This window comes from Macaca thibetana, chromosome 5 (assembly GCF_024542745.1).
Source record: "Macaca thibetana thibetana isolate TM-01 chromosome 5, ASM2454274v1, whole genome shotgun sequence".
Taxonomy (NCBI): domain Eukaryota; kingdom Metazoa; phylum Chordata; class Mammalia; order Primates; family Cercopithecidae; genus Macaca; species Macaca thibetana.
In genome coordinates this window covers 5,214,591-5,232,328 of record NC_065582.1, presented here as the reverse complement: position 1 = coordinate 5,232,328, position 17,738 = coordinate 5,214,591, and the positions used below count along the sequence as shown (strand labels likewise).

The 17,738-nt window shown below is 44.8% G+C and overlaps 1 protein-coding gene across 12 annotated transcripts in view; it reads right to left on the bottom strand.

Moving 5' to 3' along the window:
* ACSL1 (acyl-CoA synthetase long chain family member 1) overlaps nt 1-17,738 on the bottom strand; it is a 72,075-nt gene that overhangs the window by 35,358 nt on the left and 18,979 nt on the right. For 8 of the 12 annotated variants that reach the window (XM_050791690.1, XM_050791693.1, XM_050791686.1 and 5 more), the window contains one exon: nt 13,723-13,949. In XM_050791690.1, coding sequence (XP_050647647.1) covers nt 13,723-13,917 — 195 coding nt within the window. In that variant the 5' untranslated portion in view covers nt 13,918-13,949. Of the gene's footprint in view, nt 1-13,722; nt 13,950-15,818; nt 16,163-17,738 lie in introns of those variants that run through there. The other 4 variants (XM_050791682.1, XM_050791687.1, XM_050791683.1 and 1 more) reach the window with 2 other exon arrangements.

The window sequence follows — 17,738 nt, the reverse complement described above, 5'->3', positions numbered from 1 at the left end:
AAGGTGACGACTGCCTGATCTGTTTCCATGGACTCTTGTATTTTCATTAGGATTATCCATTCCTCTTCCTACAAGCTCTTTTGCTTTTTGTCCATCCTTAAGTTATTATATATATACTGTTTAAAAAACATTTAAGTGATACAGAAGTATATCAAGGAAAAATGATTACTATTAGTAGCTTGGTAAATTCCTCCCAGTCTTTTTTCTATGCTTATACTTTTACAGACATTCTGTCAATATCCACTGTGTGCTACATATGTGTATTTAACTCTTGATCCAAAACTGCAAATACTTTTCTGGAGTAAATATGACCCAATCATATCTTTTAATCATCACAATGTCTTCTCTCTCTCGGCAGAAACTTTCTAACACCTATGGCTGTGATTCCAAACACACTTACTAACTACAGCATGCTGCTTTGTAAAGCAGACACGTTATTCTTTGTGTGCACAAGAATGGGAGAGTATCTTCGCATTAGTGTCACGCATTATTGTTACTTAATTGCTGAGTCTGTTTTCTTTTCTGTAACATGGAGACATCATGAGTCCACTTCCAGGGTTATTTTTTGTTAAAGAGGAACTTTCCTGTAAAATATGATTGTGTAGAATATTACTTGTGCACCCGGTAACATGCTCTAACTACAGTACAAGTCCTCCATCACCTCAATCTTGACTCCAACAAATAGCCTGAAATTCAGAAGCAATTTTCTGGCTTGGTAGAGAGTATCAGAAGCCTCTTTAACCCATGAAGCCACCAAAAACACCTAAGGTACCAAGGCTAAGGTAGGAAGAGAAAGGGGGAACGGACAAAATGATAGAAAACAGGAAGACTGAGAGGGTGTGAAAAGAGAAAAGAAAAGCACCAAGCATGACGGTGAAGTGTGGTTGTCTCAGCATGGCCTGGAGATGCAGGCGGCCTGGCCGCCCACAGGGAGGTCCTCACGATGCTCTGCTCAGGACGGTGCCTTCTATACCTCTTGACACAACAGAAAAGCATTCGCGGTCTTTTTCAGCGCTATCTCCTCAACTGCACTCTGCAGAGGAACTCCCCTCGCTGTGAATGGGCAGATGGGGACAAGGTGAACAAGACACAAGCCTGTTCTGAAGGAGCCCAAGTCTTGTTCCTAAGTGACCAGAGGGACTTCAGGGAGCCCTGGCTGAGCAGAAGAGTGCAGGGAGAGTCAGGATGAACAGACAGAAGCAAGCCTGAAATCTCAGGTGCACAGGCTCATCCTAAAGCCGGGGTTCTCAAAGTGTGGTCTGCGGAACACCTGGCACTGGTTAGGAAAGCAAATCACAGCAGACCTGCCGAATCCAAAATTCTGGGGATGCAATCCAGCAATCTGCGCTTTCAGAAGCCTTCCAGGGGCCGCTAAGGTTTGACAAACACCTTGCTAGAGACACTGAGGTTTCCAGCAGGGAAGTGGTGAGGAGAGGCGAACGGGTTAGAAAGAAATCTACAAGAAGTGGACGCAGTGTGTGGAACAGGAGGGAGAGGAGAGACTGGAGAGAAACCAACTCCTACAGACCTGGAGAGGGCAGTGGGAGTTGGGAACCGGGAAGGACCAAGGCACTGGGCGTGCTGCAGCACTCAGGAACAGGATTTGACAGGTAATGGGGTGCAGGCAGAAAGAAGGATGGCTGAGAAGAAAAACTGTTCCCTTTAATCCAATAGAAGACTGGGCACTGGGGGTAGGCTTCAGAAAAGAGAAGTTTAGCTTTGGACATACAGAGACTATAACCCTTCGAGATAGGTCAACCACCTTGGTCAACGTCCCAAATTTTATTTTGAGAACCACTGCTCTAGAGGACCATTTTATAACAAATTTTTAGCTAAATAATTTTTTAGTTAGGTGTAAGGTTTTGGTGGTATATAATCTTCTGGAATCCGAGAAACACGGAGGCAAACGAACTAAATCAAAGTTGAAGAAGTGAATGATATCCCCAATAAAGCAACATCGTGACATGTAACCTGGGGCAAGATATTTATTATTACCCTAATTAGCAATTAGAATAATGAGAAAAGCTTGAACATGAAGCAGTAAATGAGACATCTGCCAAAAGGAGACACTAATTGAAGGCTCGATGATACTGGATAAAAGGTCACACTGTCACTCAGTTGTCAGACATAACTGTAATTTCAAGAAAGGGGGTTGAATAAGAAGGGGAAGGGCACAAAACATTAAGATCCGTGCTTCAAAATCTGTGGCTCTATGAAAGGACCACACATTCCAATAATGAATCTTTTTTTTTTTTTGAAACAGGGTCGTGCTCTGTTGCCCAGGCTGGAGTTCAGTGGCATCATCAGAGCTTGCTGCCATCTCGACCATCTGCACTCAAGCAGTCCTTCCACTTAACCTCCCGAGTAGCTGAAACCACAGACACATGCCACCTTGCTTGGCTAATTTTTTTATTATTTGTAGAGACAAGGTCTCACTATGCTGCCCAGGCTGGTCTCAAACTCCTGGGCTCAAGTGATCCCTCCTCCTAGGCCTCCCAAAGTATTGGGATTACAGGTGTGAGCCACTGCGCCTGGCCCAGTGTTGCTATTCTTTGAACAAAAATGCTATATTTAAAACTGGGTGTTAGCAACCTTAGTTTTATCTACATAAGGGGTTGCAAGCTGAGTGCTGGGAAGCGTAGCTGTAACAATTGGAGCCCAAATTTTCTGTAGGTTTTACAAGATAGCGTCACTTCAAAAGCTGGGGACTTAAATACTGTATTAGGTGAGTCCACGGGGCTATTTCTAGGGACACCTATTTAAATGAAAAATAGCTTAAATCTGGCCCTTATGGCCTTCTGACATAACCTACTGAGCAGGTGGCAGTGTGTGGAGGTCGCTTGGGCTCAAGAAACAGGGCAAGAGAAGCAGACAACCCCAGTTGAATGTGCAGGAAATCAGTCATGAGCCAGTGAGTCAGCAGGCATCATGGGTCTTCTACTGCTTCTGCTACAGATCTCTTTAATGTCATTATATAGCTTTCCCAGTTAAAAAAAAAAAAAAAGATGGTGAGTCAAACCCACTACAGTGAAATCGGTGGTCATGAGTGTATTCCACAACATCTCTACAAGCTCAGGTTCCTCCTGAGGTCAATCTCCCCACAAGGGCTAAAGTAGGAAGTAAGTCCAAGTTCCTCTTGGGGGCAGAACATCTGCATATCAAGGGTTTCCAAGGCCAGAGCTCTCACCAATATGTGACTAATAGAAACCCAATGGCCAGTTATTTCGTACCACTCCCCTATTTAAGTGCAAAAGCAAATTATGCCCTTGAGGATTTCTTAGGTGTAGAGAAGCCCAAGCTTTACCACTCACAGCCTCATTCATCTCCATCTCCAAATGGGCATTTACAGGCCACAGCAGTTATATGCCCCTTGTGTTGCTATTGTTTATGCAGGTGAGGGATAGGGAGGTGGATGCAGGGCAAAAGGGAGAAGGGAGAGAAGGGAGAATGAGAGAGAGAAAGGAGTAGAAGGGGGAGAGGCAGAGCCAAGAGACTGCCAAAGACGTGGCTGGGTTCTAACGTGGAATCCATCTCTGGGGTGCAAAGGAGCACGTAGAACCATGGACCAGGGGTAAAAGTGATTCCTTTTTGTTCCTTCTAATACCTAACACGTGGTCCACACAGCTGTTTCCCTTCAGGATACCCAAATCCAGATGCTCAAGTCCCTGATACAAAATGGCACAGTATTTGCATATAACCTATGCACATCTTTCTGTAGACTCTAAACGGTCTCTAGATTACTCACAATACCTAATGTGATGTAAATAAGTAGCTGTTAAACTGTATTGTTCAGGGAATAATGACAAGGAAAAAATGTCTGGCAATGTTCCATACAGACAAAACCATCCATTTATTTCCACAGAATATTTTTAATCCACGGACACAGAGCGCCAACCATATCCTTCCCAGCATTTACATTTTACACGCATCTTAGCCTGCTCAGAACTCCGTCATGTGCTTCTTTTTGTAAACAGACATAAAACTACTTTTCCATCCAGTGACCTTTCAGAGAGGAACTCTGGCCATCAATTCTCTTATCTAGCAGACTACATCTTTGATAAATCACACTAGGTCTTTTAAAGGCCAGCCCCTGGGCAACTCCCCCTCCACAATAATTTCTAAATGACAATGGATAGATATTTGTAAAATTCCCAGATTTCCCCCAATACAGTGAACTGCAAATGTCACAAGGAGACAGTGAGGCCTCACGCTCACTATTCATACTCACTGTTGAACTGGCTGACTTCCCAAGATCCTTTCCTCCCAGCTGAGCACAGAAGGCAGAACTAGCCTGACACTGGTGTGCAGGAAGGATGGAAGGTGAGCGAATGTGTACGGAGCCTGCTAAAGGCCAGCCCCTCTCCAGATGTGGAAGCTCAGACTCCAGGGGCCGCCTCCCTTCTTAGTCCCACGTCCACCACGTAGTGGAGCAGAGCTTCGAACCTAGCTCAATGAGACATCCAGATACATCAAGGTTTGCTTGGCAGTTCACAGGCAGGTCCCAAACATGCCCACACCTCCTTTGTGCGTGTGTGGGGGCATCCTTCATCCTTGAGGAGGTGGGGTCCAGGTCACCTGTGCCTGGCTGGGTTTTCTGATTTCTCAGCACTTGCTCATAACCCTCAGAACCTTTTTTCTTTTCATTCCTAGTTCATCTCCAGTTTCCAACTTCCCAGCTCCCCACTATCCCAACTAGAGGATTTGCTGAAGAGGGACGGGGGGATGGGGGCAGGAGGCTGACACGGTACTTTGCAAAATAGCTCATCACCAGAAAAAAAAAAATCAGCCGACCACAAGAGGGGAAGTATCACCCTCCCGCCTCAATGAAAGGGAAGAAAATGTGAAGTCACAACGTCCAAATTCCTACAAATACACATTGTTCCAGGAAACAGGACTGCCAGTAGAATTTTTACATGCCAACCATTTGAATATACAAGGCATCTGTTTCACTTCTGCCTAGTTCAAAGGGAGCCACATTCCCATCTACTACCTTTGGTTGCTTTTGGACAATGGGTGCTGAAGGGGTTTTGTCAAGAAACACAGTCTATGCTGGTCATTTTTCATTTGGCACCAGTTGGTTCCATTTCAGGGAGGCTATTTTTAAACATAAGTAAATATTACAGCACGCATTTCTGTCATTTATGCGTACACACGTTCTTTGTTTAATGAAGCTTGTGAGAAGCGACATCATTTGTACAAAATCAAATTGTGTTTTCAGACCTGCTTTATCATATTCCCTATATATATGTAGGGACCTTTAGCTTTTTCTTCCTAGGCAAAGGGAGCCCAGAAATAGTTTTTTAAATATAACAATCAACCTCTTTCTTTCTTTTTTTGAATTCCTAAGCCAGGCACTTAATACTCCTGTGGCCTGGTCTTGGCATAAAGATCAGAAACTCTGCCCTCGGTTCTCACCCCGCAGGCCACCCCACCCAGCCACCACTGCTCATTACCAGCGCTAACACTTTTCCCACCTAATTCAGCCACCTAAAAGCATCCCTAAGTCAGCAGACATGTCTTACAGCCTCTCAGAGAGCAACTCAGTTGTTTCCTGTAATGTGAGTTTTGTAAGAACAAGTAATTTAGCAAGGTTTTTCATAACTTGTTATTAAGAAGCTCATTAAGTTTTAGAAAAGGTGCTAAAGTTACCTCAAGGCATGAAAACGCTGATGTTTGCACCCTGCCAGAATAACACTTCTAAACAAAAACACCCCCTCTAAGCATACTCTCTCCATCCACCTATGCTTGTTAATACTGAGTGTCAACTTGATTGGATCGAAGGATATGAAGTATTGATCCTGGGTGTGTCTGTGAGGGTGTTGACAAAGGAGATTAACATTTGAGTCAGTGGGCTGGGAAAGGCAGACCCACCCTTAATCTGGTGGACACCATCTACTCAGCTGCCAGCATAGCCAGAATAAAAAGCAGGCAGAGGAATGTGAAAAGACTAGACTGGCTTAGCCTCCCAGCCTCCATCTTTCTCCCATGCTGGATGCTTCCTGCCCTCGAACATCAGACTTCACATCCTTCAGCACTGGGACTCGGACGGGCTTTCTTGCTCCTCAGTTTGCAGATGGCCTACTTGGGTCCTTGTGATCATGTGCGTTAACACTCCTTAATAAACTCCTATATATCCATCCTATTAGCTCTGTCCCTCTAGAGAACCCTGACTAATGCACCACCTCCCTGCCCCAACTGCCAGGATCGCTTGCGGCAAATGTCCTCAAATGCTGGAATACTTTTCAGGAATTCTCTGAGTATCTAGTCAGCAAAGCTGCTACGGGTGGAATTAAAAGGGGAAATCTTTGCTCCCAGCTTCATTTGACCATTTGTACAATTATGTTGCTATCAAGACCATGGTATAACAGGCCATGGGGAATAGTGACCCAGAATCTGCAATCACACATGGTAATAAATGGAAGTTAATGCCTAAAAACAGCCCAGATTTCCATAAGGATGAAGAATAGGATGAAGACAGAGCACCGGATCAGGAGATTCTTCTGAAGTCTCACACACCCTTCTAGTTAAATATACGTCAGATAACTGATTTCTGTTCTAAAGCTTCCCAGAGATGAGAATTAGGTTTATATTTACAAATGACTGTGGAAACAGTATTTATTAGGTCATATTTACAAATGACTGCAGAAACAACCAGATGCTACTACTACTGTTCCTAATACTTGTCCCTTCCTCTCAATGTTCACCTGCTACCTCCCACTTGGTTCAAAATCATTCATCTATTGCCCCATCTTGCAACTGACTGTGACACTCCTTCTTCCGACCCACCAGGCTGTTGTCAGTGAGGGCGAGTGACACCACCATCCAACTCAACCCCAGCTGCCCTTCCTGGACAGCTCCCTTCCTGCCCTCTCCTGGCAGTTTCCATTTAGGTTTGTCTCTAAATGTTTGCCTCACAGACACGTGTAATCCTGCCCAGATCAACAACAGCTCCCGTTCAGAGTGGGCCCCAGCCACTCAAGTCCAGAAGGGTGTCTCGCCACCCTCAACGTTTCCACTGGCATGATCCCCATAGGCCCACACTTGCTTTCCCTCCACAAATCCAGTGTGAGTCTTCCTAAGAACTTATGAATCAATGAGTTACTCTCTTCTCCTGCAAAAATTACTTCTCCCAGTTTGCAAGTGGGCCTTTACATGCATACATGTGAAGTATGGTTATGTGGAAATGAAGGATTCCACCAGCCACATGGGGAAATCCTACTTGGTAATATGTCCATATACACCCTCTAAACATGGATGAAGGATGCTAGTCCTTGTTGCAGTGTGCATGTGAGCTGGGAGGTCTGTGGTTTGTTCATGCAGATCATGACACTGAGAAGGCCTCTGGTGGGGTGTGACTTTTGAACTGTAAACCATGCTGTTGATTGAGCACTGGCTTTCACAGCCTGGATATGCCACCTTTAGTTTGTTCTTCCAAATCCTTACCTGAGACTGAACCCACAGCTTAGTTCTGTGGCATGAAAACAAGTCACTTGCATTGACTGCTCTAGTCTCAAGATGGCTCTCACCCTCTGCCAAGGACAAGGGGTCTGAGTGGTACTTCCTGCTGGCCTGGAGCTCCCTGGGGGCAGCAGCCTTCTCTGCCCTGGAACTGTGCACATCGTGCCAGAAAAACTCAAGTCCTTGCTGAATGAATATAGATCTGATAACTATTCACTGTGACTTGTGGAGAATTAAACCCAAAGTGTCACATCCTCTGTGGTAGGCTTTATGAAGCACAGGATTAAAATGCTAAAGCAAGTCGCTAACCATATACATGCCAACATATGGATGTATAAATTTTAATCTCTTATGCAAAAGGGCCACCGGCCAGCATGTGACCTGGAGGTCATGAGATCATTTGGTGTGGAATTTAGTCATCCACCTAGGAAACAAGATCAGTTATACCCAAGGAACTGGTTCTGTGTATTTTAAGATGTGAACCCATGCTGGAACTGGTTCTGTGTATTATGTGAACCCATGCTGGAACTGGTTCTGTGTATTATAAGACGTGAACCCATGCTGGAACTGGTTCTGTGTGTTACAAGACGTGAACCCATGCTGGAACTGGTTCTGTGTGTTATAAGCGGTGAACCCATGCTGGAGCCGGTTCTGTGTGTTATAAGACGTGAACCCATGCTGGAACTGGTTCTGTGTGTTATAAGACGTGAACCCATGCTGGAACTGGTTCTGTGTGTTATAAGACGTGAACCCATGCTGGAGCTGGTTCTGTGTGTTATAAGACGTGAACCCATGCTGGAGCTGGTTCTGTGTTATAAGACGTGAACCCATGCTGGAGCTGGTTCTGTGTGTTATAAGACGTGAACCCATGCTGGAGCTGGTTCTGTGTGTTATAAGACGTGAACCCATGCTGGAGCTGGTTCTGTGTGTTATAAGACGTGAACCCATGCTGGAGCTGGTTCTGTGTGTTATAAGATGTGAACCCATGCTGGAGCTGGTTCTGTGTGTTATAAGAGGTGAACCCATGCTGGAACTGGTTCTGTGTGTTATAAGAGGTGAACCCATGCTGGAACTGAGGTCTGGTAACAATCTAAACAGCGAATCTGTGATGGTCTAACTGGGTTAGTCACCAGAAGTAAACCTTAACCCAGGTTTTGATACTCTTAAAAGTAAGTCTTAGAAAAGACTTGAAGGCACAAAAAAGTTTTTACTTGCTAAAATGTATTCCCTTCTCTAATATTTAAAAACAAACAAATAACACATATCACAGGTTTTTGTTTAAGGACATTATGATCTTGTAGTAGTTGTCAAACATCTTTCCGAACTAATTTGACAAGTCAGTCATCTCAATGCCCGTACCACCTGTCTCACAAGGAGAGTAACTCACATACTCTCTCTGGAGGGTCTCCGTCTCACTGGCTCAGAAGGAGCAGGCGAAGGGCAGGTGCCACTTGCATGGGGCTCATCACCAACGGCCCCCTCTGGCAAACAGGGCCACACAACAGCCATTCCCATTCCCAAGTGACCCCAAGGCCCAGTATCCAAAATTCCAGGGGCTCCCTGCAGTCCAGCGAAACTGCTTCCACAGGAAGCAGCCCTTGAGGATGCCTCCAATCCAGAGCAGGGCCAGGCTGGCTGTGCCAGCGTAGCACTGAATGTGATCATTGGAGTTGTAGCTGCAGACGGAGATAAGGTAGCTTCCAGAGCATCTCAGACATTCTGAGCTTCTGTGAATGTCACAGGGGTCCGTACTAACTGGGAGCAGCAGGTCTTGCACACACTACCTCCTTCAGCAATTACACAGGTTCTCATCTATATTCATAATGGTTCATGGCCTAAATCTCACAAACTCTGATAGGTGGACCTGAAGCCGCATCAACACCAAGTTCTGCTCTGACTCCACCTATGTCTGACCTGGTTCAGGGATAGAGGATGAGGGAAGGGCAGAACCACTCCAGTTTTCACAGTCCTGTGCCCCTTTCATACCAGTCCTCACCATTCCCGATTCTTTATTTTTTATTATTTATTTATTTTTTTTTTTTTTGAGATGGAGTCTCGCTCTGTCGCCCAGGCTGGAGTGCAGTGGCGCAATCTCGGTTCACTGCAACCACCACCTCCCAGGTTCAAGCAATTCCCCTGTCTCAGCCTCCCGAGTAGCTGGGATTACAGGCACGCCACCACACCTGGCTAATTTTTGTATTTTTAGTAGAGACAGGGTTTCACCATATTGGTCAGGCGGGTCTTGAACTCCTAACCCCAGGTGATCCACCCACCTTGGCCTCCCAAAGTGCTAGGATTACAGGCGTGAGCCACTGTGCCCAGCCCACTGCCCGATTCTTGATAATTTCTGATCCTATACCCAACAGAACCTAGACTCTGTTTTTATTTTACCTGTCCCTTTGGCTCCATCCATTTCCATCAATACCTTTAGACTCATTTGTCTGCATAGCCATTTTCAAAACAGACTGCTCTAGACCAGGTGCTGTGGCTCACACCTGTAATCCCAGAACTTTGGGAGGTCAAGGAGGAAGGCTTGCTTGAGCCCAGGAGTTTGAGACTAGCCTGGCACAAGCTAGTTAGTTTGCGTTAGTTTGAGACTAACACAACAAGACCTCATCTCTAAAAAAAAATTTTTTTTAATTAGCCAGGCATGGTGTTGCATGCCTATAGTCCTAGCTACTCTGGAGTTAGAGGTGAGAGTATAGCTTGAGCCCAGGAGTTTGAGGCTGTAGTAAGCTATGACCACACCAATGCATTCCAGCCTGGACAACAGAGCAAGACCCTGTCTCCAAATAAACAAACAAGCCTGCTCCTGGGTTCAGAGGCTCAGTTCACTGACTCTTCACATTGATCTGGACAGATCCAAACTTTCCTTATTATCCTGGTTTACTGCCCCCTTCCCCAAAGCCCTAGTTACAATATACAACTTTCTACGACTATAATGAAGGCAGCAAAACAGAGTTCTGGACCTTCTACTAACTGTATGATACATTTTTACCTCTTTGGACTCAGTTTTCTTGTGTATAAAATATGAAGGGAAAAGAGAAAGGGAAAAAACAATTGCTACATACTTATTGTGGGCCAAGCAGACATTGCATAACTACTCAGTCCTCTTAGCAACACTGAAGGAGGAAAGGTACTGTTACTTCTGTTTTCCACATGAGGAATCTGAAGGTCAGAAAAGCCTGGTGAACTTGCCCAAGGCTGCCTGGTCTAAGTTGGAGTCCGGTCCCACGTCTGCCCCATCCCTCTTTTCCCTGGTCCCTTTCCACTCCAACATGCTCCTGTACTTTGCTTAACAGAACCACGTGTGTCTGGGCTCTGACCGATCCCAAAAGGTTTCCAGTCACTCCAGTGAAGACGGTTTTCACTAGGGGGCCATGGAGCTTCAATCTCGGAGAACAGGCTGACACATTTAGCCAGGCTAAACCGGAACACAGGCTAACCCCGGAAATCTTGCATTATCTGTGACGGTGATGTAAAAACAAACCAAACCCACAAAATCTGCTTCCATCCACTGCTCAAAGTCACAGAGCAGCAGCAGCAAAATCCTTCAGAAGATGGAAGTTCTTCCTTGGCACACAGGGAGTCACAGTTACGACTGTGAGCTGCCACTGCAGACACAAGGACATGGTTCTGCAGACAGGGCCCTGATCAGTCCAGGCTCCAACACTCAGGAAACACTTTTTGGATTCTGTTCCTAACCCAGCTTGTCTGTCCTGTTCTCTAATTTAGGTCTTCATTAGAGATCACCAGCACGAGTGTTAACCTCTTCTTTACAACCCTGATTTCTATTTTTCTTAGAGACAAGGTCTCACTCTGTTGCCCAGGCTGGAGTACAGTGGCACAGTCATAGCTCACCGCAGCCTCCAACTCCTGGGTTCAAATGATTCGTCCACTTCAGTCACCTGAGTTGCTGGGACTACAGGCATGAGCCACCACACCCGACTAATTAAAATAAAACAATTTATAGAGATGAGGCCTTGCTATGTTGCCCAGGCTGGTCTCAAAATCCTGGCCTCAAGCAGTCCTCTCACCTCGGCCTCCCAAAGTGCTGGGATTACAGTCATGTGGCCTCTGCACCCAGCCCTACGATCCTGATTTTTAAAAGGAAATTTCAGAAGGTGTAACTTACAAAGAACCTTTGTGCTACTGCCTTAAAAATCAGTAGCTGGGAAACAGCCGGCGTGGACTGTGATGAGAAGTGGCCAAACCAAAAAGTGCGGATTCTTCTCATTTTATTATCACGCTACAGGACGAGGAGGGTGATAAAAACTGTGCGTGTGAGATGGGGGTGCGGAGTGAGGGTGGGAACTGCAAACCCTGCTTACTTGTTTTCAAAGTAGGAACACGGCCACAATATTCTGCTCCGGCCACCAGCCCCGCAGCAGTGCCAGCAACACAGGCTCTTCACCGGTACCTCATGAAGTGAATCAAGTTCCTCTTTCCCTGCCCTAGATGTCCATAGGATGATGCTAGCTACATCAAAGCATCTGTAATTATTAAGCACCATAATTCCAGAGCTACTTTTAAATGTAAAATTTTAACTTCTTTTTTAAAAAGGCAAAGCAAGCTCAGTATCTATTTCTCAGCCCCACAAATTCTGAAAATCAGAGCTCAATCAATTTCTATAAACAGAGAAAAATCAGGAAGCCTCTATCCTGGGCAGTAAAATTATAGATTTTCATTTTCTGCTGCATATCTGAAGTTTTAAATTGTTCTATAGAGAACACAGGTAATTATTTTAAGAAGGCACAATGCCTTTATGCTAAGCTAAAGTCTTAAAACCATACGTAAGTGCCCCCACAATTTCTCATACAATAGGAATTACTCATTTCTTACAGTTATTGCTAAGTTATACATGTCTTAACACTGCACTTGCCAACAGTTCTTCATAGAGACAGCAGCGCTGCCGTGATACATCAGGTGCTCTGCCAGTAGAGAAGGAATGCCAGAACCTCACAGGAATCCCTTAGGAAAAGGGGGATTCCGCTCATTTCCCCAGCCTATGTGATCAACAGAGGTGAAATATTAATGTACCCTGACCTTCTAAATAGAAATCAAGCAGAAAGTTAACTTTTCTCAGCAGTAGTTCAGTCATTCTATATTTGTATTTCAGTATGAATTAGACTGAAGAATCTTTTATATATTTTAAGAGTTTCACATTAATGAATCCAAGAACTTGTCTAAAACAAAACAAAGACTAGCATCCCATAAATAACAAAAAGGCTGGCTCCAGCCAGGGCTGTGTGTGGAAGGGCATGCGCTCCCTCTGCGGCGGTCGGCCCGGGAGGGTGGGGAAGGCCTTCCATCCCTTCCATCTGGAAGCAGTAACTGGGGGGATTCTGGGTTTCACAATGTTCTTCTGCATATCTGCTGAATGCGGGAAACACTGAAGGGTGACTGACTTGGGTAGAGGAAAGCAAGCGATCATAGAGAAAACCAAAGAACAGGTGAGGAGTGGAAGCACCAGTGAGCATGTGGCCTCTTCACCTTCTCCACACCCCGCCTTTCTCACTAGGGAAGGCAGGGAGAGCAGGAGCACTAAGAATCTTCCTGAAAGGATCCTAAGGTTTCCTTACACCATCCCACCTATTAAGCCCTCATCGCCTGCGTTCCAGTTTCATTTTCCTAACATGAGAGCACAGCCTCCAGTCCGCCCAAGTCACACACAACCACAGCACTCAGCAGCCCAGCCAGACGCGCCTCTTGAGGGTTGTTTCTTCATGTCCTGCCCTGAATTCTGCAGCCATGTTCTTCCGTCAAGTTCTTACTCCAGCCCTATTCTATCTGAAATCCCAAAGTCTCTCCCAGCAGCCTGGGGTTGTGTTCTAAGTGTCAGATGCACCACAAGCGCATTCTTTTGGTAACGTTTGTTTGAAAACTCTCATTCCTGCCAGAATCTAACCCCTGGCAGAACAGAGGTTCTGTGCTGTCTTTTTCCTTGTGGAATCCTCCAGGCTGACTACAATGCTTACTACAGGGTAGAAACTCAATGTGATTTCTAGAATGATCTTCCATGTGACTGAAGGTAGACACCCAACCAACACCCTCTCATCTCTCCCTGTGCCTACATTTTGCCCTGTACCTCTGGTTACCACCATTAGTAATTTGTTTGTTTGGCACATTTCCATTTATAAAGTGTACTTATAAACAGATATTTGATTGTGATTGTGATCTTGATCGATATAACATTCAACAGGGCTTAGCTCATCTGGGGAAATGCAGAGAAAACACACGAGGCAGGCTGGGCCCTCCACTCACCGCCACTTCCACCGACTGCATGGAGAGGTCACATGGTGGCTTCAGGGCTTTGGGTCTCGTGGCGTACCAGAAAGTGGTGAGTGCTGCAAAAGCTCCGAAGCCCATAAGCGTGTTGGTCGGAAGAGTACGCACGTACTGTCGGAAGTCAACCAGCTCTGGCATTCGAAAATACCGGAACAACTCGTGGGCCTGCATTGTCCTGTGTTGATAGTTCTCTAAGCTGAATTCTGTTGGAAGAGAAAAATGTCATGTTCATTCCAGGGAAGCAGGACTCCTCTCCAGAACTCCAGAATTCCCAAAGGCCAGCCATCTAATTGGGTAGCTGCTTAGCCAGTCCAGGCATTAAACCCACAATCTAATGGTCTAGGTCTTTTCCTGGCTGTCAAGTGTCATTTTTCTAAAAACACTTTAGGATTTCATTTTCATTCTATTTCTCCATTGTCTTGTCTTGAAAAAAAACCCCATTCTCTTCCTTTCATTAATCATATTAAAAAGATTTTACTCATGAAGAATTCTTCCCATAAAAACTCAAATACGTAGATTTAAGTTTCTATTTTCTTCTTTGCTATTATGTCTCTGCTCTTGTCCGTCCACCTAATCAAAAACACTCGACTCTCATTGTCAAGGCTCATGGGAATGTGAGTGAAGAGGAAGAACAAGCCCAAACCACCTAAGGGCCGTCAGTTTCTATTTCTTCCAACAATCTCAGAACAAGTTCCCAAACTGGTTAAACACACCAATCTAAATTTCACCTTCCTGTACGCCTCACACCACTACGGTGTCCATATAAATGCTGGGAAACCCATAGTTGCCTATTCTGGTAAGATCAGTTTCTTTTACACTCCCCAAGACATTATAGCCAAAAGAAACAACAGATAAATTGGTGTGCATAAACTTTAAACCGACCACCAGATGTCTAAAGAGGGAATACAGCACAGTGTTTGAGAGAAAGTAGAGAATAGTATTTAAGATCCTAGATGCAGCCGGGCGCGGTAGCTCATGCCTGTAATCCCAGCACTTTGGGAGGCCGAGGCGGGCAGATCACTCGAGGTCAAGAGTTCGAGATCAGCCTGGCCAATATGGTGAAACTCCATCTCTTCAAAAAATATAAAAATTAGCTGGGTGTGGTGGTGGGCACCTGTAATCTCAGCTACTCAGAAGGCTGAGGCAGGAGAATCGCTTGAACCCAGGAGACAGAGGGTTGCAGTGAGCTACTGCTCACCAATCTGGGCGACAAAGTGAGACTCCGTCTCAAAAAAGGAAAAAAAAAAAGACCCTAAATGCTAGATACTAGAGCCAAATTCTGCCTCCCCAGCCTATGAGCTGTATGATATGGGACAAATGACTTCACCTGCATGTGCCTCAGTTTCCTTATCTGTAAAAGGAGCTGGAAATAGCACCTTATCCCGTAGGGCTTTTCTGACTGCTAAATGACTCAAGAGGTAAGAATGATCTCACACACGTTAGAAAGTGCTCAAAAATGTTAGATGTTATGATTATTTCCTCTACCAACGCTCTGTGGTTCATCCTGAGTGCAGAACAAGTAAGGCATGCAGGTAAAAACACTGCCTACAAGGAGTGTTCAGATAAAATTAAGAAGCTTCTGCACGGCAAAAGAAACTACCATCAGAGCGAACAGGCAACCTACAGAATGGGAGAAAGTTTTTGCAATCTACCCATCTGACAAAGGGCTAATATCCAGAATCTACAAAGAACCCAAACAAATTTACAAGAAAAAAACAACTCCATCAAAAAGTGGGCAAAGGATATGAACAGACACTTCTCAAAAGAAGACATTTATGCAGCCAACACATACATGAAAAAATGCTCATCATCACTGGTCATCAGAGAAATGCACTGTGGTTTTGATGCGCATTTCTTTTTCTTTGTTAAAATACAGAAATTTTCTGCTAAAATTTAAATTTAAATGAAATTAATTTTAAATTTAATAGTCCCTGTTTTACAGGCCATTAATACTACCAGGACCAACCTAATGTATTTGCTCTGCTCATTCAATCTTTGCTACAATGAATCTGTGTAAGTGTACACACACACACACACACACACACACACACACACGAAATTTCAAGGTTTACCATGACAGCAAAGAAAGAACAGATAAGCAGAGTTCTTCAGGCCACGATTCTGGAAAGAAGGCACCAGCACTTCCAAAACCACTCACCATCTGTGCCACCAACAGCTGACTGCTAGGTGACACCCCACTGCAGACACAGAAGAGGGCAGTGAGCCTGGGGGTGGGGGGGGGGTTAGCAGGGCTCAGCCGCGCTCCCCCAGCCTGCCAAGGTCTCTCAGGGCATAAGTCACATGCCGAGCCCCACGCTGCTGCCCACTGGGCTAAAGGTAACTAGCAGACAAAATCCACACTTGACTTCTCAGGAGAGCAGAGGGCGGAGAATAGGCCAATGGGCAGCCAGCAGCAGAGTCACCCCACTGCTCCACCCATGGGCAGGGACAGGCATCAGTGAGTGTTGCTGCCAGGACCGGTTCTGAAAACAGACACTGTTTTCTTTCTGCTCAGCTTCCCAGTAAGAGACAGTGGGCATATATTTTTTAAACCACTGAAATGAAGGATAGGATGCTGGGGGGTATGTCCAACCAAGGTAAGGCATACCAAGAAAGAAACCGATTGCCCAGAGCATGCCGACAGCAGATTTATTCTAGACGAATACATAGGAATTGAGCTACTCCTGTCACTCTGCATATCTGAGCACCTAGTGTGAGCCAGGCTTTGGCCAGGCGCTGGGAAGACAGTGCTGATGACCTGGTCTAGGCTTTCAATGGGCTAACCTTCTAGCAGGGAAGATAAAAATCAAACAGGCAATGTCTGCAAGGCACTGGGGAAGGCCTTTCTGAGGAAGCGATGTACACCAGGTGGGATAAGCAGACAAATCAAGTCCATGTCCGATTGACACTGAGTGGTCAGATTTCAGAAACAGTATTGCAACCCCACAACCTCAAAGCAGCCTTAGGAATATCATGTGCAAACTTGCTTTGCCCTCAAATCCTTCCACCTCTAGTTGTCTTCATCACCCTGCAGCACTCCAGGTCTGAAGAGGAAGTACTCACCCTTGACACACACTGCCATGCCTTTCTCTCTTCTCTCCCCAGAGCTCCTACAGTAACTCCATAAAACCTAGATTATGTGAATTTGCAGGTGCTGTTCAACAGAATCACATCCCTGAGTGAGAATATTAAATAATTCCTCTGTAAACAAATACGGTCAGACACAGGTGATTAATTCGTCTATTTTAAGCATCAGCAGTAGCCATGCTATACACTGCATTATACCAAGAAAGTGTATTAAATCTAAGAACACTTTTTTTAAAAAAAAACTTGAGAAAATTATATATTTAGTAGCATGTATACAAGAGCATTTCATTAGATACTAATCTACAATACTAAGGGTTGAATCCAGCCAAATTCCTGTATTTAGTGGGTGATAATGACAAACTATAGCAGTTTAATTCATGCCTCTTAGATGGCAGCCAGGTAACAAGCTGCAAGCCAACTTCACTGAACCAACTGATTAATGCTATACACAGGAAAACTACAGTCTATGCATTAAGAACTAAGACAATGGCTCATTTAGATCTGTGTGAAGAACAACTCTTAAACCGACACTGATAGCATTACAAATCTTTTTCCTTCTATTTAACTGCTATTAAGGAAAAGGCACTTGGGGTATTTGAAAATGGAGGCAGACTTACATCCAAGGAAAATCAGGCACAATAAATAGCCTTTCAATGCTGTATGTGAACATAAGCATTAGACTAATGGGTCTCTAAGAAGGATTAAGACTCATACACTTGCTAACAAATGGTAAAACTCAGATTTTATTCTTATTCCAATAGTGTTCTGGTTTGAATATTTCTTTATTCTTTCAAAATCAAATTTCCACATAAACATCTGAGGAAATTTATAGCCTGGGCATATAAATCATGCTGCAGTTTGCCAAAAATATGATTCAATTGGCTTAAAGGCTTAAGGAGCCAGTA